The sequence below is a fragment of the Telopea speciosissima genome, chromosome 3 (genome assembly GCF_018873765.1).
Source record: "Telopea speciosissima isolate NSW1024214 ecotype Mountain lineage chromosome 3, Tspe_v1, whole genome shotgun sequence".
NCBI classification, from domain to species: domain Eukaryota; kingdom Viridiplantae; phylum Streptophyta; class Magnoliopsida; order Proteales; family Proteaceae; genus Telopea; species Telopea speciosissima.
The window spans coordinates 38877610-38902423 of NC_057918.1; the positions used below are offsets into that span (position 1 = coordinate 38877610).

At 39.0% G+C, this 24814-nt stretch overlaps 1 protein-coding gene across 3 annotated transcripts in view; it reads right to left on the minus strand.

Moving 5' to 3' along the window:
- The window catches only part of LOC122655839 (phosphoglucomutase-like), a 54553-nt gene extending 39107 nt beyond the window's left edge, over positions 1–15446 (minus strand). For 2 of the 3 annotated variants that reach the window (XM_043850200.1, XM_043850201.1), the window contains exons 1-4: positions 15410–15446; positions 14121–14364; positions 13828–13894; positions 6638–6821 (exon numbers count right to left, since the gene is read on the minus strand). In XM_043850200.1, coding sequence (XP_043706135.1) covers positions 6638–6821; positions 13828–13894; positions 14121–14340 — 471 coding nt within the window. In that variant the 5' untranslated portion in view covers positions 14341–14364; positions 15410–15446. The remainder of the gene's footprint in view (positions 1–6637; positions 6822–13827; positions 13895–14120; positions 14365–15409) is intronic. The other variant, XM_043850202.1, reaches the window with a different exon arrangement.
- Positions 15447–24814: the final 9368 nt, after the last annotated feature.

Here is a 24814-nt window from a genome sequence, read left to right on the forward strand (position 1 = left end):
GAACCGAAGATGGAGTCAATCCATCGTTGGAAAACTTGAGGGGCAGTACATAATCCGAAGGGCATAACCGTCCATTGGAAATGGCGATTAAAAGGAGTAGAGAAAGCTGTGAGAGGTTTGGAATCCTCAGTAAGCTTAATTTGCCAGAAGCCAGATTTTAAGTCAAACTTACTGTAAATCTTAGCCTGTTTGGCACGGTGGATAAGAACGTCTTTGCGAGGGATGAAATATCCGTCGAAGACAATATTCTGGTTTAAACGTTTATAGTTTATAACCATACGGGCTTTGCCACGTTTTATTTCCGCATGATTGCGTACCATAAAAGCAGGGCAAGAGTGAGGACTTGTTGAAGGTTCAATAAGTCGGAGAGCCAATAATTCGAAATCTGTTTATCGAATTCGTCGATATCGGCTTTGATGTAGAGGATGGGTTTTACCCGAATAATCGTGTTAGGATTAGTTAGTTGGATAGAACACCAACGAGGGCTTTTGTCCCAATGAAGGAGGGGTTGGTCAGTAAAGTGAGAAGTGAGTTTGTCAAGGAGCCAATGGGAGATGGCGGTGTTGACAGACTGTGACCAATCAACAGAGGTAGCCTGTTGTAAGACGGAAGAAGAACTCTCCATGTATTCTCAACTATTGTCACGGAGCAGTATCTTAATTGTGGCAGTAAACTAGGTCTGAACCATACAATGGAAGTGTTGGAAGCAAGAAAAAACTTCGCCCTTGATCCGCATTAAATAAAATCTAAGTAGTTCTAGAATGACATTCAACAAAAGTGACAAACCAACGGAAGCCTGTAATAGAAGTACAACGAGAAGGGCCCCAAATATTAGAGTGTATTAAAGAAAAAATAGTATTACTTTTTTATTTGAACTACAAAAAACTGATCGAGTTTGTTTGGCCAAAACACAAGCCTCACAGAAAAAATCACTCAATTTACAATGCGAGCTAATGTTCCTAAAGGGGGATGACCAAACACCTATGGCATTGAAGTAGGTCCGAATGGGTAGGAGACACCATCTAAAGAGCCTGACTAGAGACCGGAGACGAGTCTTCATCAAGTAGATACAGACTATTCTGCACCCTACCAGAGCCAATCGTTGCCCCTGTCACCAGATCCTGAAAAACACAATGAGAAGGATAAAAGGTGACTTTGCAATTGAGATTGACTACTAATGGACAAAAGGTTAGTAGAAAAATTAGGAACATGTAAAATAGAGGAAAGAGATAAAGAGGGAGAACACTAGATGGAACCCTTTCCAGAGATAGGGGAGAGGGACCCATCAACCACTTGAACCTTGTCTTTACCAGAACATGGAGAATATTGGAAAAATAGGTTAGACGAACCAATCATGTGATCAGACAGAGTGTTCAACGAACATACCAAGACCGACAAAATGAATACCTAAACTGGCACTGTGAGGAGCAGCAAGGGCAGCAATGGAAGCAGATGCTGGCTGATCCATACGAGAGAAGACGCCTGAAGATAGTAAGCTCATCTGGAGACAAAGAGGAACCGGGTGCAGCAGTAGCAAGTGTAGGGAGAGCAGGTCTGGCTGTCTCGGTCTGATTGATCTAGGTTGAGTTGAAGCAACCACGACCACGGCCAGAACCATCTGCAAGCCGACCATAATATTCCTTGGTGAGACGCTCCTTGCCACAGTATTCACACTTCACCAGAGCCTTCTCAGATGAGGAACTACTAGTCTGTGAGGGCTCACCACGAGGCTGGTTACTAGAAAAAAGAGCTGATCGCTCTGGAGTTGTCGATGTAGGCTGTGGAAGCATAACAGAACGGAGGCTATCCTCCAATTGGATCATAGAATAAGCTTGTTCTACAATAGGAAAAGGATCACGACTAAGCACCGGTGCATGAATCTGATCATACTCAATATTAAGGCCTGCCAAGAAGTCATAAACTCGAAGTTTGTCCTCATGTTTCTTGAAATTGGTTGCGTCTACTGTTGCGGCAGCTTGAAACTCTTCATAAAAATCTAAGTCCTGCCACAGGCTTCGTAACTTAGCATAGTATGGTGATAGAGTAAGTTCTTTTGTTTCAATTCATGGACTTTCTTGTGGAGTTCATAGCCCTGGGCATCGTTCCCAACTTGGGAGTATGAATCTTGGGCAGCTTTCCAAATCTTGGCAGCCGAATCAAGAAGAAGATAGCCCCGGGCAATTTGTGGTTGCATGGAATTGATAAGAAAAGCCATAACAGAGGAATTCTCACATTCACATTTATCAAGGGTTGCACCAACAGAAACAGGCTTCGCGGCATCTCTAGTAAGATACCCATAAAATCCATGAGAGAGAATAGAAATAAAGCATGAACATGACCACATCAAATAATTTGTGCCATTCAATTTAACAGAACACATTGGAAAGGAAAAATAATTTTTTGAGGAGAAACATTCATCCTAGTAAGATGTAGAAGAGATCTCAGATGTCCCTGGCATAATAAAGCGTGTGGCTTTTAATCATAAGGGAGACAAAAAATGGTAGGAGTCTCCAAAATAAAAATCGAACAAGCAAGGATTTGCCCTGAAAAGTTTATGAAACTTATGAAGAAAAGCAAGGATTACCCTGAGAAATCGCCATAAGAGGATGAAGAATCAATTCACGAACCAATCCCACGAAGAACAACCAAAAAAATCGGAGCAGCTCGTTTACAGCAGAGCTGATCGAACCAAGGAGGGAAAAAAAAAAGAGGTGCCCTCGGTGGCTCTGGCTTAAAAGAGAGCCACCGAGGGTGGTGGTGACGGCGGTGCTACCTCTCGCCGACTCTCGGTGACGCTAGAGGAGGAGAGAGAGCCGCCGGGAGAACTCGGGAGGGAAGCAGGTGGTGATTGGTGGCGGAAAGGCTAGATGGAGTAGTGCTCGATGGTGGCGATAATGGGAAAAAATGAAAAAGAGAGAGAAACCAATAAACCGATTGGGGTTGGAAGATCCCACTCTGATAACATGTTCAAGATTGGGAAAATTATGACTTGTGTCTAATGTGATAAAGGCCCACTTTATTTATAATATGGAGGAGAATATTTTAGAATGAATACAAGACCAAATTTTCTCTATAAGACAATAAGACAATTCTTCTCTTGTACCCATTTACAACACGATTTAATTGATAAACCAGCACTAACAACACAGAGAGATAAAATTCCAGCAATAGGAGAAAACATATAGAATCAAATCAAATAATCAGATCAGGCTATAAACCTGATCGAATTCTCTTTTTAGAGGGTCTGAACCTTGCTGAAAATCTCAGCTTGATCCAATGGCTGGATCAGAAATTATGGACGATTCCTAGAGACACTAGGACAGTCAAATCTGTAAAACTACAATTCAGATGAATGATCAGATTACAGAATGCCAATTAAAATTTGATGTATGATATTAAAATCAAATGAAACCGATCAATGTATGAGGGGAATCAACTTCAGCATTCAAACCAGCAAACCCAATCCCACTCAAAGTAGGACTACACCAAACAGCAATAGAATCAGGGTCTGGAAACAGCAACATCGATTGAAGATTTCTGAAATCAGAGTTTACTCGAAGGTAGGAATCGCAGGAGCTAACTGGACAGAATTGCAGAAATTATATGGACAGAATAGTACCTTAATGAATGACAAATAAAGAACAATGGCACCTGGGCTTCTTACCACAGTTGTCAAGGTGTTGCCTAGGCGCCGCCTTGGCGTCCAACTGGGAATCCATGTGATAAGCGATGGTACGCTTTATGAGAGTCACGAAAGGCGGGAGCCTTGACCAACTAGGCGTCGCCAAGGCAGTTAAAGCGACGCCTTGGGGCGCCATGTGGTCAAGTTGGCCGCCACTCTTGTGTGGGTTTTTTTTTTTTTTTTTTTTTTTTTTTTCATGCATTATTCCTTTATTCTGTTTCTTTACTTTTTATTTGTTGATGTACAAGCAATTCGTGTAATGCTGCTACATGGGATCATACAAAACTGAAAAAAAGCTAAAAACCTAAAACTTCTCAAAAAGTAAAAAACCCTCGACCAATTTTTCTCTCTGCGAAGTCTAAGACTCTGAGCAAACGAAGGCGGCAAAGCTTCTTCCTAGTTCCTCTTTCCGGCACTGCTATTCTGGCAACTAGACTCAGACGAAGTCACAAAGCCGCAAAGCTTCTTCCTAGTTCCTACCTTTCCGTCTCCGGCAAGGTAAGTAGTTAGTAGCCCCTACTCCATAGTCGTCTTCTTCTTCTACTCTGTTTTTTTTTCTTTTTTTTGGTATCGCCTGCTGCTGCTTCTCTTTTTTCCTTTTTGTTTGGATAGCTGCTCTGCTTCTTCTGCTTCTTCTTCTCTTTAACGCACTAACCTGCTGCTGCTTTTCTGGTTTTTTTTTTTTTTTTTTGGCTTGAATGCTTGGTTAACTGCTCTTCTTCTTCTCTGTAGTTTGTAACGCATGCTGCTGCTGCCTGCTAACTTCTCTTTTTCTTTTTTGCTTGGATAGCTGCTCTGCTTCTTCTTCTCTTTAATGCTTTAACCTGCTGCTGCTTCTCTGTTTTTTTTTGCTTGCATGCTTGATTTACTGCTGCCTGCTTCTTCTCTGTTTTTTTTTTAATTGCTGCTTCTTCTCTGTTCTTTTTTTTTTTTTTTTTTTTGCTTGGTTAATGACTTAATGCTGCCTGCTTCTTCTCTGTAATGCACTAAACTGCTGCTTCTTCTCTATTTGTTTTTTTTTTTTTTTAACTTCTTCTTCTTCTTCTTCTTTGCCTGCTGCTGCTGCTGCTTCTTCTCTGTTTTATTTGTAATGGAATAATGGTGAATCACTGAATTATGATCACTAATGGGATTATACATCTACATCTGTAATCTTTTTTTTTTTTTTTTTGGGTAATGAAATTCTTTATAGTTTATTAGTTTCTATACATTATGATGTCTGATTATTCTGAATTTTTATGTATCATGTATGATTTTTCATTTTAATAACTTGAGGTGGCTTAAATTTAATTTTTAATGATAGAAGGTATGATACTATGATGCATCATGCCATCATGTATTGAGTGTTTTTTTTTTTTTTTTTTTTTTTGGGGGGGGGGGGGGGAGGGGGAAAACTAACACTAGATCACTTAAGCTCCGCCCCTTAGGCAGCCGCTTTACAGCCTAAGCGCTTAGACAGGCCTCCACCGCCTTGGACTGCCATGCCGCTGTGACAACTATGCTTCTTACTGCAAGTTTTTGACTTGATTCACACCAATCAAACCTTGATTCACACAAGGAAAAAGCACTCCATGCAGGCAACGCAACAGGTTTTACTAAAACATCAAATCTTGGGCTATGGGAGCACCCTTGTCTTTATTTATAAAAGCTATAAAGCAGTGTATGAATCTAGCTAGGAAACCCCCAAGCCAATTCCTATTACAACTCACCATTCCTTTTTAAAGTCTAAATAGTCTAAGTAGTCTTTAAAAAAAGGAAGTGGACCCAACTTAAAACACTTAAAAGACAATAAACAAAATATCTAACTTAAACTGAACCGATTAAACCACCGGTTCAACAGGGAGAGACTTAAAACAACTTAAAACAAAGTGGACCTGAGCCTTTAAAGTAGGCTGGGCCATGCTAAGCCTGCCATTTCTTGGAAAAAATGGTAGAAGGATAGTTTTCAACTTATAATAAATATGATCACTTTGCGGCATATCTTGAGCATTAATAATAACCACTCCATATAATCTATGTTAGTTTGACATCATGATTCCCAACTTAACATTTACTCAACTGCTCAAGTCTCACCAACCAAATCCATATCACCAGCAAACAGCATACACCGCAGGACATCATACTTCATATGTCCAATAGTGTATTACATTCACTGATGATATAGTTTTGGTTGATGATTCTATGGAAGGTTAGTTTCCAACTTAGAAATTAATAATTAAGACAATGGACATATAGAAATGCCTTCCTTTATTTCAAAGAACCTAAAAATGTCAGGGTTTTGGACTGGAACCCTAGAGGTTAGTTTTGAACTTGAAAGAACCATAGTTCATAAGGCCACCTTTGCCAGCTAGAGGCAGCAAATGGGCAGTTGCAAATGGGCAATTCGAGCTCAGATGAAAACTATTCCCTCCTTGCAAGCCTAAGTTCGACAACTTAAACAGCTCTCATTCCTTGCACATATACAAATACAGAAGAAATATCTCCAATTTGCAGCCAAATGGAACATTAGGCAAAAGGTTAGCAGTTGGGAATAGTAACACGATCCAGTAGAGACAGCATCATATGCAACTTGTTTCCTTTTAAGAACCAATAAAATATTAACCTACAAGAGTATCTTCAACCCGAAGGTGAATTTCATCTAAAAATGAAACATTAGAGGAAATTTTTGGCATTGAAATGTCCACGCAACTAATTAGCCCTTCACTGATATTTTTTGTTTTTCATTAAGCCCCTGTTAAAGGTGGAAACAGTGATGACCCTTCCGTTTCAGAAACACTACAACTAATACAAGCGGGGTAAGGAGGCAACTCAGGAAAAACAAAAAAGTGAAAGGAAGGATAGACCATGTGAAGCATTGCATGGATTACCTGGAGTATGAACATCAAAAACTACCAAATCAAATGATCCCAATATATCATCTCAATTTTTATATTCATTACATAAGTACAAAACTACCTGTAGTTTTTGTGCAGAAATCCGTGAATCATGGCCAATTGAGACTTTCAAACGCCTAGATGTATCTGCTCTCTTTTTGTCTAATAACCACGCAGAAAAGGCAGCAGCTATTGCTTCTGTAACTGCCTCGGTGATGTTAACAGGTTCTCCTTCAACACCAGCAACAGCAACACCTCGAATATCGCTTCATGGAAGAATATTAGTTGTCAAAATCAATGAAATGCTCATTCCAATAAATTATGAGTCTTATTAAACTAAATCAGCACTCATCAATGACCCAAATATCAGTATTTTTGGCTCTACACAGAACTACCACACAACCTTAAAGTGGTGACTTACAAATAAAATATGCACTGCAACAACTAGTAGTAGAAAAGATCAATAGTTCATGGCCATATAACACACTTCTTGTCATCAACATGTTATTTTCATCAATGGCAATACCACAGTCTGATGCATGAACGACAACCACGTCATTTCTAACACAACCCCCCCCCCCCCCCACACACACACACACATACACAAAATAAAAACCAACAACCACAAAAAATGATGCCCCATTGAATGGTAATGCCCTTTGTTTAAACTTCTTTTTTAATCATCACCCATTTCCTTTGAAACGAGGCATGCCAAAGAGCAACAGAAACAACAAAAGCAAGAAAACATAAACTCTGATGCAATGAATCCACTAAAGCTTCCCTCAGTACCAAAAGTATACGACTGAACCAATGTTGTCATAGATATTTTCATTCCTATCCATTATACAATATAACTACTAACAGCATAATGTAGTCCTAGGTAGGAGTAATCCCACTAGGAACCAGGGTAATAGGATCTCTTAACAAGGCTGGCCGATTGGGACAGCTTAGGCTAATTAGCGCAGAATTAGGGTTATGGTTAGGGTTTCGACTTAGGGTTTTATTTGGTAATGATGTGCAGAATTTTATGAGTCTAATGGTATAAGTTGGATCAAATTTGGTTGAGGTTGGAATTCTAGGGTTTTGGGTAGGATGCCTTATGAAAATGGACTGTTTGTAAGATCTAGGGTTTAGGGGCAGATTTTAGGAAAGAGGTTTATAGGGTATTAATGGGCAGGTCTAGGGGGTTATTTTGGTATAAAGAAGTTAGGATTTGGGAAGGTTTTAAAATTCTGCAATTTAGGGCATAATTGGATTTAGGGTTTTAATGGAGGTTAGGGTTTGATGGATGGAGGGGAGTTTGGACTAGGTCTAATGAAGGGGAATGGCTGGACAGATTAGAAGAAGAAGGTTTGAAATCAAATCTCAGATTGAAACTTACTGGATTTGCAGAGATCTTCAATGGTAGCAACTTTGAAGATGAACAATGGGGTCTCCCGATCTACAAGATGCAAGGAAATAAGTAGCAGACCTCCCGATCTTCACAATGCAAGGAGTCGATTGGAGATCCACCAATCCCTTCACCTTGATATTCCTGAGTTTTTATTAATCAAATTCGTCTTCAATATATGGCCCCTTTAGAACCTTATATAAAAGACTCAAAATTAGACTTAGACACTAAAAAGGAATGGCCTAACCCAATCCTTAACCTATTAGCTAACTTAAACTGACTAGGAAACTGAAATAGACTCAAAATAGAGTCCTAATGACTTAAAAACAACTTAAACTAGCCCTAATGACTTAAAAACACTTAAAATAAAGAAGATTCCCTAGTAGCCAATAGGATATAAGAACCTCTTAGCCAATAGGATCACTTCACTTAAATTAGACCAATTGAACCAATTGGATGCAACCAATTTAAACCGGTTCAATTAAAAACACACAATAAAAACTAAGTATTGGGCTAATCCCGTATGCAACCTATGTACCCCTATTTTAGGCCCAGAAAAGTGGCCTATTACATTAGAAACTCATGGGATCAAAGGCCCAACAGGTATGTAACCCAACCCTAGACTTATTTCTAATGAAACAAGCCCTATTTGGTGATGAATCTGCATCAACTCTCCCCAACTTGAAAAAATTCGTCCTCGAATTTTGTAGTGATGAGGGGGAATCAACATGTGATCAACAGCTTTGACCATCCCCAAACAGAATTCCGGTGAAGCAAGAACATTAGGAATATAGTCTTCAAGGCATGGAGCTTTCTCTTCGAAGAACCATGGTGGCATAACAAACTCTATGTGCTCTACCTCTGAATCAGCACCAACTGTGAATGCCCTATCCATAGAGTCTTTAGTGTTAGCAACCTTCTCATCTAATACTTGAGATACAAGCTCCACCTCTTCAAGAACAACATCTTGAATATCATTGATCTCCTGTGGAATATTCTCAACCACCTCTTCATCTTCTGCTGTTTCAGCTTTGTCTACTTTGACTTCTTCAAGGTAGACCTCTTCAGTAGAATCTTCCGCATGTTGACTTTCCATCTTTGAAGCTCCAGGCATTGTCTCTTTCTTTTCATCACAATTCATTGTGATCACTTCAGCTTTGTCTTCAACTTGTGCTCTCTCAATTTCCGTTGGCAATGTACATTTGTATTCAGCCGCTGATTTAACACTGGTGATGTCAGATTTCCAACACTCTTCAACTTGCAAACGGAATCTCATTGATGGAGGCTTCAAGTTGTCTTTAGATTTGAAGGCTTTTTGGTGGTAATGTTGTCGATGGGAATTTAAGTTACCTTGTTGTAGAGCTCTAAACGTCCGTGGGAAATATTTCTTACTCAGATCTTCTTTCATCTCTGCCCATGTAACAGGTTCTCTACCACGGTAGTCAGGATAATCCATCTGGGTTCTCCACCAATTATGTGCTGGTCCCACTAGCTTGGTATGTGCTAGTCTCATTTTCCTATGCTCAAGCAAATCATACCAATTAAAATAATCATCTAAAGCAGCTAACCAGTCACAAAATACCTGTGGATCTGGTCTGCCATCATAGTCTCTCAACTCATACGAATCTGGAGGTCTATGGCGTCTCCTGTAATCTCTGTATCCTCTGTTCCTATCTTCACTATGATCTCTGTCATGCCTACGTCGATCCCTGTAATCTCTGTCTTCTCTGTATTGATCTGTCCTTGGGGCTCTTTTTGCTACTGAATTGACTTGATATTTGTCCTTTTCTAGGGGAATGTTGTTGCTCCTTACTGGAGTAGTTTGGTGTTGCTCAATTCGCTGCAATGTTTCACTTAGAGCCCTTTGACCAGCATGAAACTGCTGAAGCTTCTCCAGAATTCTGTTCAAAGAGTCGATGGAGACAGAGGTAATGGGCTGGCCATGCTCACCCATGGCTCTGATACCAATTTAATGTAGTCCTAGGTAGGAGTAATCCCACTAGGAACCAGGGTAATAGGATCTCTTAACAAGGCTGGCCGATTGGGACAGCTTAGGCTAATTAGGGCAGAATTAGGGTTATGGTTAGGGTTTCGACTTAGGGTTTTATTTGGTAATGATGTGCAGAATTTTATGAGTCTAACGGTATAAGTTGGATCAAATTTGGTTGAGGTTGGAATTCTAGGGTTTTGGGTAGGATGCCTTATGAAAATGGACTGTTTGTAAGATCTAGGGTTTAGGGGCAGATTTTAGGAAAGAGGTTTATAGGGTATTAATGGGCAGGTCTAAGGGGTTATTTTGGTATAAGGAAGTTAGGGTTTGGGAAGGTTTTAAAATTCTGCAACTTAGGGCATAATTGGATTTAGGGTTTTAATGGAGGTTAGGGTTTGATGGATGGAGGGGAGTTTGGACTAGGTCTAATGAAGGGGAATGGCTGGACAGATTAGAAGAAGAAGGTTTGAAATCAAATCTCATATTGAAACTTACTGGATTTGCAGAGATCTTCAATGGTAGCAACTTTGAAGATGAACGATGGGGTCTCCCGATCTACAAGATGTAAGGAAATAAGTAGCAGACCTCCCGATCTTCACAATGCAAGGAGTCGATTGGAGATCCACCAATCCCTTCACCTTGATATTACTCACAAGGCACACTCACGATGGAGCAAAGGCAGCAAGCATAAAGCTGAGTTTTTATTAATCAAATTCGTCTTCAATATATGGCCCCCTTAGAACCTTATATAAAAGACTCAAAATTAGACTTAGACACTAAAAAGGAATGGCCTAACCCAATCCTTAACCTATTAGCTAACTTAAACAGACTAGGAAACTGAAATAGACTCAAAATAGAGTCCTAATGACTTAAAAACAACTTAAACTACTTAAAATAAAGAAGATTCCCTAGTAGCCAATAGGATATAAGAACCTCTTAGCCAATAGGATCACTTCACTTAAATTAGACCAATTGAACCAATTGGATGCAACCAATTTAAACCGGTTCAATTAAAAACACACAATAAAAACTAAGTATTGGGCTAATCCCGTATGCAACCTATGTACCCCTATTTTAGGCCCAGAAAAGTGGCCTATTACATTAGAAACTCATGGGATCAAAGGCCCAACAAGTATGTAACCCAACCCTAGACTCATTTCTAATGAAACAAGCCCTATTTGGTGATGAATCTGCATCACAGCATTAGTACTTTCATCAATTAATGCTGTTGCAGTACCTATTATATCCTTTGTTTTACCACTAATGTAAAATTTGATTGGCATCTAGAATATCTTTTCTCTTTAGATATTAATTATTACAACAGGTTTAATCATAAAACTTGAAAAAGAGATTGTAATTAATACACAAAAAAGAAAAAGAAAATTGAAAACAGTATTAAGATCACGAGAAAAATTAATAGACCTAAATGAACAGAGGGAAGAAACATGTATAACATTTATATTTTGATAACAAGAAGACCTATGGGTGTTATAACTGAGAATGGTAAAAGTAGCCCCCAAGAAATAGCAGATAAATTTCTCTATAAACATAATTTTTTTTTTTTGGGAGGCAGCATCAACATTGAGATCAACTGCTAGAAATTGACTTGTTAAGTATGGATGAGAACTAAATGAACAGAGGGAAGAAACATGTATAACATTTATATTTTGATAACAACAAGACCTATGGTTGTTATAACTGAGAATGGTAAAAGTAGCCCCCAAGAAATTGCAGATAAAATTCTCCGTAAACATAATTTTTTTTTTTGGGAGGCAGCATCAAAATCGAGAACAACTGCTAGAAATTGACTTGTTAAGTATGGATGAGAATATAGAAGTTTCTTCTTCTTCATGAATCTGAGTAATCTATGACCAAACAACTAGTAAGACAATGTAAGACAATCACCAAGCACCCAAAATGTAGAATGGTGGCCTCAAATCCCCAAGCGAAAAAAAAGGAAAAATAAATTAATTATTGCATAGCATGAGAATATTTTAATCAATCATGTTTTCAACTGACCTGGATAAGACAAGTCTAGGGGCTCAAAAACCAACCAATGGTACCCGTTTATAAAAAAAAAATGCATCCTTCAGGGACAGGAATAACTATGGCTGCCAACTAAGCATTATATTAACAGATATGCATACAATTCCTCCCTGTTATGATACATACTTAGAAGTTTTGGGCTAAATCCAGCCCAAGGTGACTTAGGTTTTCGTTCATTCTATTAAGTTCATGATTATGCAGACCTAAGTACCAGACCTAAAAGCAGGGAACCTAAAAAAGCTGGCTAAGCTCAACATACCTAAGTTTGCCAACAGCTCTCTGAGTACTTAGTGAGTGATATTTAACGTATGATAAATAACAAATTCACCCATTAACCTGCTCTCCCATCTCCCCAATCAAAATGCGAAGATGACATAGATGACATGTTCACAGGCATCACTACACATCGAAGGTATGAAAAACACTAGAGTCGTCTATTGAATAGGTTTACTAGAAATTCAAATGAATACTGGCAATCAAATTATAATTTAAAAAAAAAGGGGAGAGTTGGGCACTCCGCTCACTTTCCTGGAGCTAGCAGCTGTGCCCAATGGAGAGGGTGAGAATGGGAGGGCAGAGGGGTCATTTCCATAGGGGATGGGAGAGAGACAGACTCAGGCTGGGCACAGCGCTGGAGTATCCAGCTAATGTAGTCCTGGATAGGTAGGAGACCTACTAGGAGCCAAACAACAGGATCAAATAACAAAAGGGGCTGTTGGTTCGAATGGACAGCACTAGGATTTAGGTCAATTCCTCGGGTTTGGGTTGGATATTTGGCAAGGGGTTTATAGGGTATTAATGGGCAGGTCTAGGGGGTCAATATGGTATAAAAAGGTTAAGATTTGGATGAGTTTTGAAATTCTGTAATTTTGGACAGAATTGTGTTGCAGGTTTTGGGTTTTAATGGAGTGAAGGAATGGAGGGGATTAAGTGGAGACTAAGGGCTAGGGTCAAGGTCGAGTGTAGGGAGAGGTGTGGGGGATATAGGCTGGAAGTAGGGTTCGAAATTGATGGCCAGATCTGTAGTTATAAGGGAGTCCTAGTTGAAGTAGGAGTTGCAGGTTTAATGGAGATTAAGATTTGATGGATGGAGGGGATTGTAGATTAGGTCTAAGTAGAAGAAGGTTTAAAATAAAAACAGATTCAAACTCACTGTATTGCTGGAACAATGGCAGCAGCTTGATGACTTGAGAGAACCTCCCAATCTTCACAATGCAAGGAGTCGCAGGAGTCCACCCACCCTATCCACCTTGAGATCCACAAGGATATATACTCACAAAGAGCAGCAACAATGGCAGTAAGCATAAAGCTAATTTTTATTAATCAAATTCGTATTCAATGCTGGCCTCCCTTACAAACTTATATAAAAGACTCAAAAATAGACTTAGACACTAAAAAGGAATGGCCTAACCCAATCCTTAACCTATTAGCTAACTTAAACTGACTAGGAAACTGAAATAGACTCAAAATAGAGTCCTAATCCAGCCCAACTAAACAACTAAAACAAAAACTAATAAAATCACTTAAATTGAACAATTGGTTGAACCGGTTCAATTTAAAACACCAAATAAAAAGCTAAGTATGAAAATAAAATTAAGTATGGGAGCTAATCCCGTATGCAATCTATTTACCCATATTTTAGGCCCATAAAAGTAGCCTATTACATTAGAAACCCATGGGATCAAAGGCCCAACATATATGTAACCCAACCCTAGACTTATTTCTAATAAAAGAAGCCCAGTTTGGTGATAAATCTGCATCACCAGCCTTTACTCTTTAAAAAAAAAAAGAAGATAAAAGTAACAAGCTGCACTCAACCAAATGCATAAAAGGCGTAAGCCTGTACCTTCCATTCTGAAGTTTTCGGAAATCAACCTTTTCAAATGACGGTATTGTGCTGGTAGATGAAACAGCTGCAACATAAAATCCCAATTAGAGAAAGAAATAAGCTGGCTTGTGAACAACTGCATGATACAGGTTAAAATGATTGCTACTTCTCCCTGACCAAAATTGCTTTGAAAACATAACCAAAGAGACACTAGTGAGAGCAACAGAATGGGAAAATAGTCCATATTGCAGTTGCCAGGAACTGCATAATTTCAAGGGTTAACAGAATTAAACCACACACTAGAGATCAACCTCGGAGTCTAGAACAGACCGTTGCAATAGACACTTCTTCAGTTCTCAGGACCATTCCGGTATTTTGCCAAGGAGTGCAACTGCATGGGCAACAGGCCAGCCCATGCCAATTTCCCTCCTTGAAAGGAAGGTGAATAACACTTTTTTGGGGTGAAACAGTCCCTGCGATATTGGGAGTCCAACTGCCTATTCCTTCGGTAACATTGTGCCAGAAAAACATTTTGGGCAACCTTCCCTGATATTGCTGCTTACAAATTTGCAAACTATCAGCTCTATAGTTCATGTGAGCTTAATGAAAGTTTGAAATGAAACTCAGTGATTGCTTTTCAATGGTTTGTGTTTTCCCTTAATGTATTAAAAGAAAAAAACAATTTACATCATGTTACAATAAGTAGAACTGAACATCCATGAGATTTAATAGTATTTATGTGAAAATATAGTAGTAGTGGTAATATATTTAATCCAATCCTACATCAGCTGCATAAGGGAAGAGTTTGATCAACTTGGAACCATATACTGTGACTGCATCCTCAGTACTTATTGTTGATGGACATATTTTTGTCAAGCAAATGTCAAAAGATGACACTTCGACTACTGTATTACTTTTTTTCTCCCCATTGTGCTAATGCGTTTTTACCCCTCTCCCCTTTTGGTTTGCTCTTAATTCCACTGTGTATGTAAACATATAACTGTTCCAAAGAAAACCCTATGAAGTCAGCACTCTATCATCAAGTATATGTAAGACAAACAAACCGAAATTTCTTAAGTTGCCATTTAGTTTATAAGAATAACTTAGCATATAGAACAGGTGAAATTACCTCTCATGGAATTGAAACCAATACATCAAGACCCAGTGTACTGAAAATGGAAGATGGGAAAATGGGAGCAGCAATTGTGATGATAGAGAACAAATCTATCTAGAACCATAAATAGATAGTATTACAAATATCTCCAGCGGGCTTAAGGCGCTTTGAACAGCTTCAAGTATTTCAGAACTCCAGAGGGAAGCATCTTTAAGGTCTAATCAACCTCTTGTCCCACTCAGATCGAGTACAAATTATCAAGGTTTTCATGATCATTCAATAAAATTGGAACGAAACATCCAATACAGCTAGTACCCAATAATGAAATTTCCTTGATGCATCATCTAAACGAAAATATATGTAACAAATAGATCGAAGGAATGGCAAATCATAATAATAAGTTCAAAACTATATAAAACGGCACGGCAAGATCAAATAAGCGAGAAGGCTTTTTTTTTTTTTGGTGAAGAGCGAGAAGGCTTTTACCTGCCATTTGAATAATGGAAATTTGATAACACGGGATTTGAGACTGCGTGCACAGGCGAATCGAGTACAAGGGAGCAGAAATGGATGAGCAGAATTTCGATTAAAGCACGATGATTTAATCGTGTGTGCTGTGTGTGTGTGTTGTACACTGGCACCTACGTGGAGTTGAGATCCGTACATACGCTTCGTGTGGCAACACAGTACCCTTTTGCTTCCATAATTACCCCTCTTCTCCCGGCTATTCTCACGGCTAGACCTCATTTACCCGCTCCATCATGTTTTGCGACCATCGAGTTTTTTTTATTTTTTCGGTAGAACAAAAATTTATTGGAAAGGATGTGTTACAGCCTAGGCTTCCAAATCACAGATGGTTTGAAGCCAGGGAATGGAATGAGGCCAAATTATCTCATACGTATAAGACAAGGTTCTCCGAGCGAGGGAGTGAGCAATGTTGTTAGTCTCTCGAAAGATATGACTGAAAGAACATGTCACAAAATGAGAAGCCAGGTGTCTAATATCTTGAACAATCGGGGACACCTCTAAGGGGCAGGGTAAAAGAGGGTCAGAGACGAGGTGGCATAATTGAAGGTTATCCGTTTCCACCATAATGCTGTCTAAGCAATCACCCACTGCGTGAAGGAGAGCCGTTCTCCAAGCTAGGGTTTCACCCATGGTTTAAAGTATCGATCGAAACGATACAATACGGACCAATACGTATCGGTATCGATCGATACGTCCAGTAAAGGGTTCAATGGGTGGTTTAATACGTATCGATGTGTATCAGCCGATACGGCTCGATATATACCGATACATCACCGATACATACCGATACTATCGATATATTCCATAAAAACGCCATTTTCACTCACGGACTCGATACAATTCCTAATCTAACGAAAAAATGAAGGAAAACTCTCAACCAAGAGTCTAAAATCTTGCATTTAATCTTGGTTTTTCACACTTTTAAACTAAAAAACGAATCAAGGAGTGCTACAACATCATCCTTTTGCATCATCCAATAATCTTCAGGGCTATAGACAATTACAACATGTGAGAAACTTCATCTTTTATAAAAATTTCAATTTAATGCACTTGTTTGGTTATACATTATTCACTATTTTAGGTTTTATGCATGACACTTATTATACATTGCTTATTTATATTGTTTTTTGTTCCAAAAGTGTATTTCCATGTGTATCTTGACCATTTCTATGTGTATTTGTATTGTTCGATACGTATCTCTGAAACGATACGATACGATACGATACGTCTCTTAAAATCACTCGACCGATACGATACCCGATACCGATACTTGAAACCTTGGTTTCACCCGTAAGAATTGACTGGAAATGAGCAGGTTGGGATAGCGCAAGATGAATTCGGCCCATGTAATCTTTAAAGATGAAATAGAGGCCACCAGACGATGACTCTGAAGCAAGCGAAGCATCACAGTTAATCTTAATCATACCCTGTGGGGGAGGGGACCAGCCTTCAAACTGTCTACCAACATGGAGGGATGCATCCTCTAGAAGCGAAGGGGTAGTAGAGGTAGCTTCTAAGAATTCAGAATGAGCACGTTGAGCGGTCTCCATAACTTCAATTGGATTCCAACTCTTGCGGTTGAAAACAAAATTGTTTCTGGCCAGCCAAAGATGCCAAGCTATAAAGGAGACCAGACTTTATGCAAATCTGAGGTTGGCCTTGTTCCCATCATTTAGGATTTCCCAACTTTGAATCCAAAGATGAAACTTTGCATTTGTAGATTGGGGAATAATGTAGGACATAGGGCTCCCAAACCACACAGCTTGAGCAAAAGGACATTGAAGCAAAATGTGATCAGTGGACACTGAGGGAGCACCGCATCTACGGCAAGAGTAATCAATAGGGACGTTTCGGTGATGCAAGGCTGCACCCGAAGCCAAGCCATTTACACAAGCACGCCACATGAAGTTTCTTATCTTGGGAAGAGTTGGACATGCCCAGATACGATTCCAAACTGTGTCATGGACCTGGTTCCAGAGCGGAATAGTAGAAGAGGAAGCTCTATCTCTCATCTTATCAGCAACCACATTCTAGAGAAGATGATAGGTAGATCGAACTGAGAACATCCCATTGTTAGCAACTCCCCAAACCAGTGTGTCGACATGAGGGAAAAGAAGAAGCTAAATCTGAAAAAACGTGCTTAAAAGCTCCCTATTCCAGGACCTCTCCTCTTGATTGAAAATATCAGAGACCAAGGTAAGGTTGCAATTCTCTGGTCTTGGATACTGGGGAATCGAGTTTTGACCGTTAGTTAAAACTTGGAATTTGGATCTAGATCAGGTCTAGCCGATCTCAATCCAAGGTTAAGAATTAGCCAAAATCAGTTATAATTTGCCCTAACCCTAAAATCAATGCATGGATGGAATGACCAATACAAATCGTCTAGAATCGGGATCTCCATCAGCCAATTTTGATCCCGATTTTTGAATCCTTGGTTTTGATTCAACAATGTTCAAGAATGTGCAAGTTGTGAACCGTATTAGCTTCACAAGTTATACTTGTAAGAACTTTTAACATTGATAATCCTATATACATGATCTAGCCAATACATAAATGAATCATTGTCACACCCCGCCCCCAAATACCTTGAGTAGTGTGACTGGGATGCTTACCGGCATTCTATTGAACCTACAGAATCACAGATACAGTACATTAACCTCAAAGTCCAAATTAATAATAAAAAATCAGAGCAGTGAAAGATAGAAATATACCGGTAAAATCTGATATTCAAAATCTACATTGTGATATCATATAATAACTGTGTGTCGTTTTGTTCTCCATGCACAACCAATGATTTCAACGAAACATAAATATTATATTTATATCAACAAAATATACATCGAAGGAAAAATGTCGGGTCACGCCCACCAATACATCAAAATGTAATGTAACAAGAAGATTAATGAAAATCACATCCTCGATCATTGTGCCCGGTGGGCACACTCATCACAGCTATAAACAGCTCTATGTCCCTCGGGCTCTGGAGTCCACCAGTCATCACCATAGTAGACAACAACGAAAGTATCATCTAAGCCCATCGGCACGCTAAGACCTGCATCACAATCTAAAAGGGGGTATCCACATGGAATTAGCTTCACTAAGCCTAATGAGGAGTCAGAACATGCAAGCGTACATACATAGTCCATGATGCAATGCGTTAATTTATTTTATTAATATCCGCCTAACAATAGATGCCTAAGTAATTGGTATTCATGCTACTGCAACACAGGCGGTACCCTTGGGCTCGGAAAGTGCCTCGTCTCCCAATGGTAACTCTGGTTGCGAAGGAATTTTGTCGATTCCGGAATCATTCATTGATCACCCAGTAAACCCCCATGATAACCCTAGCCCTCACCCAGTAAACCCCCATGATAACCCTAGCCCTCACCCAGTCCCAGAATCATCCATCGATCACTCGGGTTCGGGAATGACATCCCAGAATAATGCATCGGTCACTACCATTGGTTATCCAACACCTTACCCCTTGTTGGCAAGGGGCGTAGCACGAGGTTAATTATCCTAACCACCATTCAATCTACATGACAATGCATCATGACAGTGGTGCATGCATATGATATACCAGAGGCCGAGATCACAGTACCAGAATCCCCATCGGCCACACTATCCTCCTGTTTCCTCTGGTATACTCACACATACAAACAATACTGCGAATAAGATACCGGAATCCTCCATTAGCCACACTGCAACCCGTTTCTAAGTCCTAATGCAACAAGTATTTCTAACACAAATGATATGAACAGTCTAATCATAGCAAGGCAACCTCGGTACCAAAATCCCCCCTTGGCCACACTAGATCCCATCATATATAATCAACTCAGACAATGGATAAGAATATGTTCGACAACATAGGCAACAACATGATATTTAAGTTGACAGCATAATTAACATTATAACAATGATTTCTACATAAGCATTTCATAATATGACAAGCATTGTAATTAGGTGCACATGCATGCATCATACAACAGGTTATTTAATCTAGAAACACTCTGTAAAATAAGTTTAAAATCCAACCCACTCACCTTGTTCGTTGACTTGGTGAAAATCCTCAATAGAATGTCCCAACACACCGTGATTCGATCTCACTGATGTCTTGTTTCTATCTATTCCAAGTGTGAAAATACAGCATTAATATTCCCAAAATACCCCTCAAAGATACCCTTCAAAAGTTCCCCAAAGGGTCCCACAGTAGCCCCTTGGTACTGTCCCAGACTAGGCCAAACTGGTATGGCCAATAGGTCAGTTGGTCTGTCAGCCGGTACGTCAGGCAGACTCAGGGTTTTTGGCCAAAACTACTAGGCGACACATCACCTGGTCTCATGGTGATCTGCCTTTGATGTGCCACCTCCTCCCAAAGTGTTGTTTCCAGCCCTCTAATGGCTCCAGCTCAACCCAAGGTTGATTCCTTGGATGGGACATGTAATTTAACATGCAAGTGGCTCAATAAATCCATTCACACTCGCAGGGAATCATTCAACATAAAACCAAATCTATATCATTGATTAAAAGCCATAAATCGGGTTCTAAATTGGGGAAAACAACAAATCAATGGGGGATTGAGCAATACACAACAACATTAGCTAGGAGGTACATGCAATCTCATAACTAAACCCTAATGAAGGATTATATAGGGAGATTAGCACGTTTCTACCATCCTATAACAAAAGAGAAGGATTCTAAATAAAAGAGTGAGGGAAGAGGTGAGGAGCTCACTCAAACTTTGAATCTTGCAAAAAAATTCTGAATAATGGAGATCTTCCACCTTCTAAGCTCTCCTTCTTCCCATCTTCAGCTCCTCTAGCTCTTTTTCCCCAAATTTGGCAAGAAATAGCTGAGAAAAGAGTTCACTTCCTATTTATAGACCTAGCCACTTAAGGTCTGTTTGGCAATGGACTTCTCCAACTTAGATTTGCATTAAACCCAAATTAGGTCCTTGTGGGTCCACCATTTAAATTCCATTTTGGGCATGGTTATAGCCCCTAGCATGTGAGGTCAAAAGGTGGGCAACCAAATCCACACACACTGGGCCCCATAGCCAAAACTCATTTCTACCCTACTGTCAGAGCCAGACAGCACATCATAGTCGGTCTCTTGATGTGCTGGCTGCTTGCTGTAGCACAGAATAGTTGGGTTTCTTCCCCAGTTTCTTCACCCATCTTCTAGGGTCTGAGCCCAACGGTTAAGCAATTGATTGTATAATATTAAACATATAAAGTTGGGTGTCTAAACACCAAGATAGATGTGCTTACCATCAGTCTACTGGAGTCATTAATTGTTGTTCCAAATCACCATAATTGTCATCTGTAGGGACCGTACCTACATACAAGCCCATAGTTAGGTTAGGTTGGAGCATGGATGTAACAGTCACCTTAATAAAAGAGGAGATCAACAACATACCATTCATTGCTAACATTGTTCCTCCAACAGAACTTGATCCATCCATCTACACACACGTTTGCAAGACAACGAACACCAATGAACAATGACAAGAATCAATAATGGAGGACTAGAGTTTCTCCCGTTAGTGTATTTTTTTTTTTTTTTCTCTATGCACTTCTCAAATGGGCTAAGATTAGTACATGTGTATACAAGAGGGGACCTAGTCTCCTTTTAGTAATATAATGTCTACCTCCCATTAAGGTAGACCAATCAATTAGAGGATAAACCTTCCCTATTTGCAGCAAACAATTATGGTGGGAACCCTTAATATAATCTAAGATTTTACCAATCAAATCAAATATTTGGTTTCCATAATGAAACTCAATCAATGATCAATTGGGACAAATTAGGAATAAAAATCCTACAATACTCACCATGGTCAATTGAGACAAATTAATACGTGTGTATACAAGGGGGGACCTAGTCTCCTTTTAATAATATACTGTTTATCTCCCATTAAAGTAGGCTAATCAATTAAAGGATAAACCTTTCCTATTTGCAACCAAACAATTATGGTGGGAACCTTAATAAAATCAAATATTTGGTTTTCATAATGAAACCCAATCAATGGTCAATTGGGACAAATTAGGAATAAAAATCCTACAATACTCACCATAGTCCCAAAACCCACCACCATCGCAAACCCTCCCCCCCCCCCCCCCCTTAAAAAAATAAATAAAAAGAAACACCAAAATGACCCATCTTGAATGATTTAAGTACACTTAATTATGACATATGGAACGGTAATGTGGTAACTTTGAATGTTGGATAGATAAGACATGATTTTGATGGCGCACACTCATTTTTTTTTTCCGTAAACGTGATCAATTTGATTTGAGTTTAAGTTGACACGTAAATAGGAGATTATAATTAAGCCCAAGTTGTCCAAACCATTTGGGCCCAATTGATGTGCCATATGACAGATAATAGCATCCATGCAGGAAAAAAGACCTTCATATGTGAGTTATATAAGAAACTGGAGTCATTCGTAATAGCGATTGATTGCCATATCATGATTAATAGTGTTCATGAGCTGTGAAAACTATCCATGTTGCATGGCCTCCCAAGAGCCTCTAATTGAACCCTCCCCCCCCCCCCCCTTTTGTAACAATTGGGTTTGATGGGTATTGAAGTTTAAAGTTCGTGGCTAATTGTTGGAGACTTTAATGAATTATTAAATGGTGTATAAAAAATAAGGTGGGAACCTAAAATCAAAGTGACAATTCTCCGCTTTTCGTGAATTTGTGATGATTGTGCTCTTATGTACATGTGTTCTAGTGGTCCCTTCTACAAAGATGGAAAAATGGGTTGATTCAAGAATGTCTTGATAGGTTTCTATGTTTAACTAATTGGAGGTTCAAATTTACAGGTGCAGGGGTGACCTTTGAGTCGATGTACAAATCCAACCATTGCCCCTTGATTATAACATTTAAAGGCCCATAACCTAGAGGAAATAGGTTGTTCCACTTTGAGGCAAGGTGGGGATCACTACTAGGCTGTGAAAACATAGTTAAAAGAAGTTGGGACTTAGAGTTTTTGGGGCTCTACTATGGTTAAGGTGCAAAAGAAAATCTCCTTTGCTCGATCATGCCTTGCTAAGTGGAAAAACTCTTGTGTTCCCAAAATGGATGATGCAATGACTGTTACCATAAATGGATTAAAAAACATCCAAAACATGGTTTAGCACTCAGATTTGGATGATTTTTAGGTCTCAACACAAAAGATCTAGAGTGACTCCTCTCTCAACATGAGCTCCATTGGAAACAAAAAGCTAGGATCCAATGACTTCAGTGTGTTGATAAAAATACAATTTTTTTTCCCCACTCGACTACCTTACAAAGAAGAAGTAGAAATAAAATCATACATCTCAAATACCTAAATGGAAGGTATCTAGTGAAGGAAGATGATGTTGACTTGGAGATCTTCATTTCTATCTATACTTTGGAAAAACCATCTAACATGGAACAAGCCTTACAATTTATCTCCTCAAATTTACGGTGGAAATGAATAAAGATTTGTGCTTACCAATAACTAATGATGCATTAAGGTATGCGGTCTTTAGCATGAAATTCCTAAAGGTTGCGGGTTCTGATGGCATGCTACCGGTCTTCTTCCAATCTTATTGGAATACTGTGGGAGCAGATATTTGCCTAACAATGAGATCATTTTGAGTCAGAATTCCTTCTATGGGACGTTAACTACACTCACTTGCTTTTCATCCCTAAAGTAAAAGAAGCAATGTTTGTAGACTAGTTTAGACCCATTATCGTATGTAATATTCTATATAGATGTTTTGCAAGGATCCTGTCAAAAAGGCTTAAAAATTTTCTTGACCTTATTGTAGCACAGAAGCAAAGTGCCTTTGTGGAAGGGAGGAGCATTTTAGATAATGTTTTAATATCCTACAAAGTCTTCAATCACATGAGGAACAGGGCAAAGACTACCTTGAAGATTTTAAACTTTATATGAAAAAACCTATGACCGTGTAGAATGGAGCTTACTGTCCTCAATACTGGTGAAATTAGGGTTATGTGAAAAGTGGGTTTGTCTTCTACTGCAATGTATTACCACAGTCTTTTATTCACTTTTATTAATGAAATTCATAAAGGTACAATTAAGCCTACATGTGGTCTTTGTCGAGGGATTTACTATCCACATTCTTATTCATACTTTGCATTGTGTGTCTTATATCCTTGTTTGTTGGTGCTATCTCTTATGTGAGCCTTCAAGTTATTAAGATGCGAAGAAACAATCCACATATTACCTACTCCTTTACAGATGATTGTATATCTTCCTCCAAGACAAACATATCCCTCTTAGATGCCTTAGATACACTGTGATCTTATATTGGGATACATTTGGATAAGCAATTAACTGTTATTATATGTCTTCTACTTCTTTTAGCCCAAATACCCTATTTAGACGTTATCATATCTTTGCAAAAGTTGTCAGAGTGTGGGGTCTGTCTAGTTCTAGGAAGATTGTAGAATTGAAAAATAGTTTGTTATCTCTAGCTGGGAGAGAAGGATTGTTGAAGGTAGTGACAATTACGATACTCATATACACTAAGACACCTTTTAAAATCCTAGATGGAATTCTTGAGGAGTTGAACAAAGCAGGATGCTGGTTTTTGTGGGGCCAAAAGCATGATGAAAGGAAAAAAAAAATCAATTGACTCGTTTGGAGTTGTTTCTATAAGCCCAAACTTAAAGGTGTAATGGGACCTAGAGACCTTATTATTTACAATGTGGACATGCTTACCAAGCTCTTGTAGAATTTGATTCCAATCCAAACTCTTTATGGGTAATGCTTTTTCGTAGCATCTATTTTCCATGAGTTTTTTATTCAGGCACAGCTAGGGGTTAAACCTTCATGGGTTTGGAGGAGTATTTTGAAAAGGAGAGACCTTCTCCAATAGGGTCCTCCATGAATAATTAGTAATTGCAAATCTATTCACATATGGGAAAACCCTTGGAGTTCACTTCTAGATTATTATAAGATAAATTCCCTAGGTCTCGTGATTGTAATGTAGTAGTGGATTTTAGAGCTTACTACCTTATTAGCTTAGTGGAATGTCTCCAAGTTAAGAGAACTTTTTGTATAGATTGAGAGAATTCTTCTTAGCTGAAAGGATCTTAGAATAGGATATATTGGGGGTCCTCACTCTAAGGGATGATTCTCAGTGAAGTCTAGGCTTGGTTTGCTTCCTCCCAATCCCACTCAGTGGCCAGAAATTCTAATATATACCTAAAGTGATTTGGATGGTTTTGTGGAATTCTAAGATTCCCATTGAAGATATAAGTGTTTTTTTGGAAAGCTTGTCCTAGTTCTATTAGTGTCACGGTTAATCTAAAACACTAAAAGATTGTTCAGTCTATCATCTGTCCTAGCTATGGATATGCC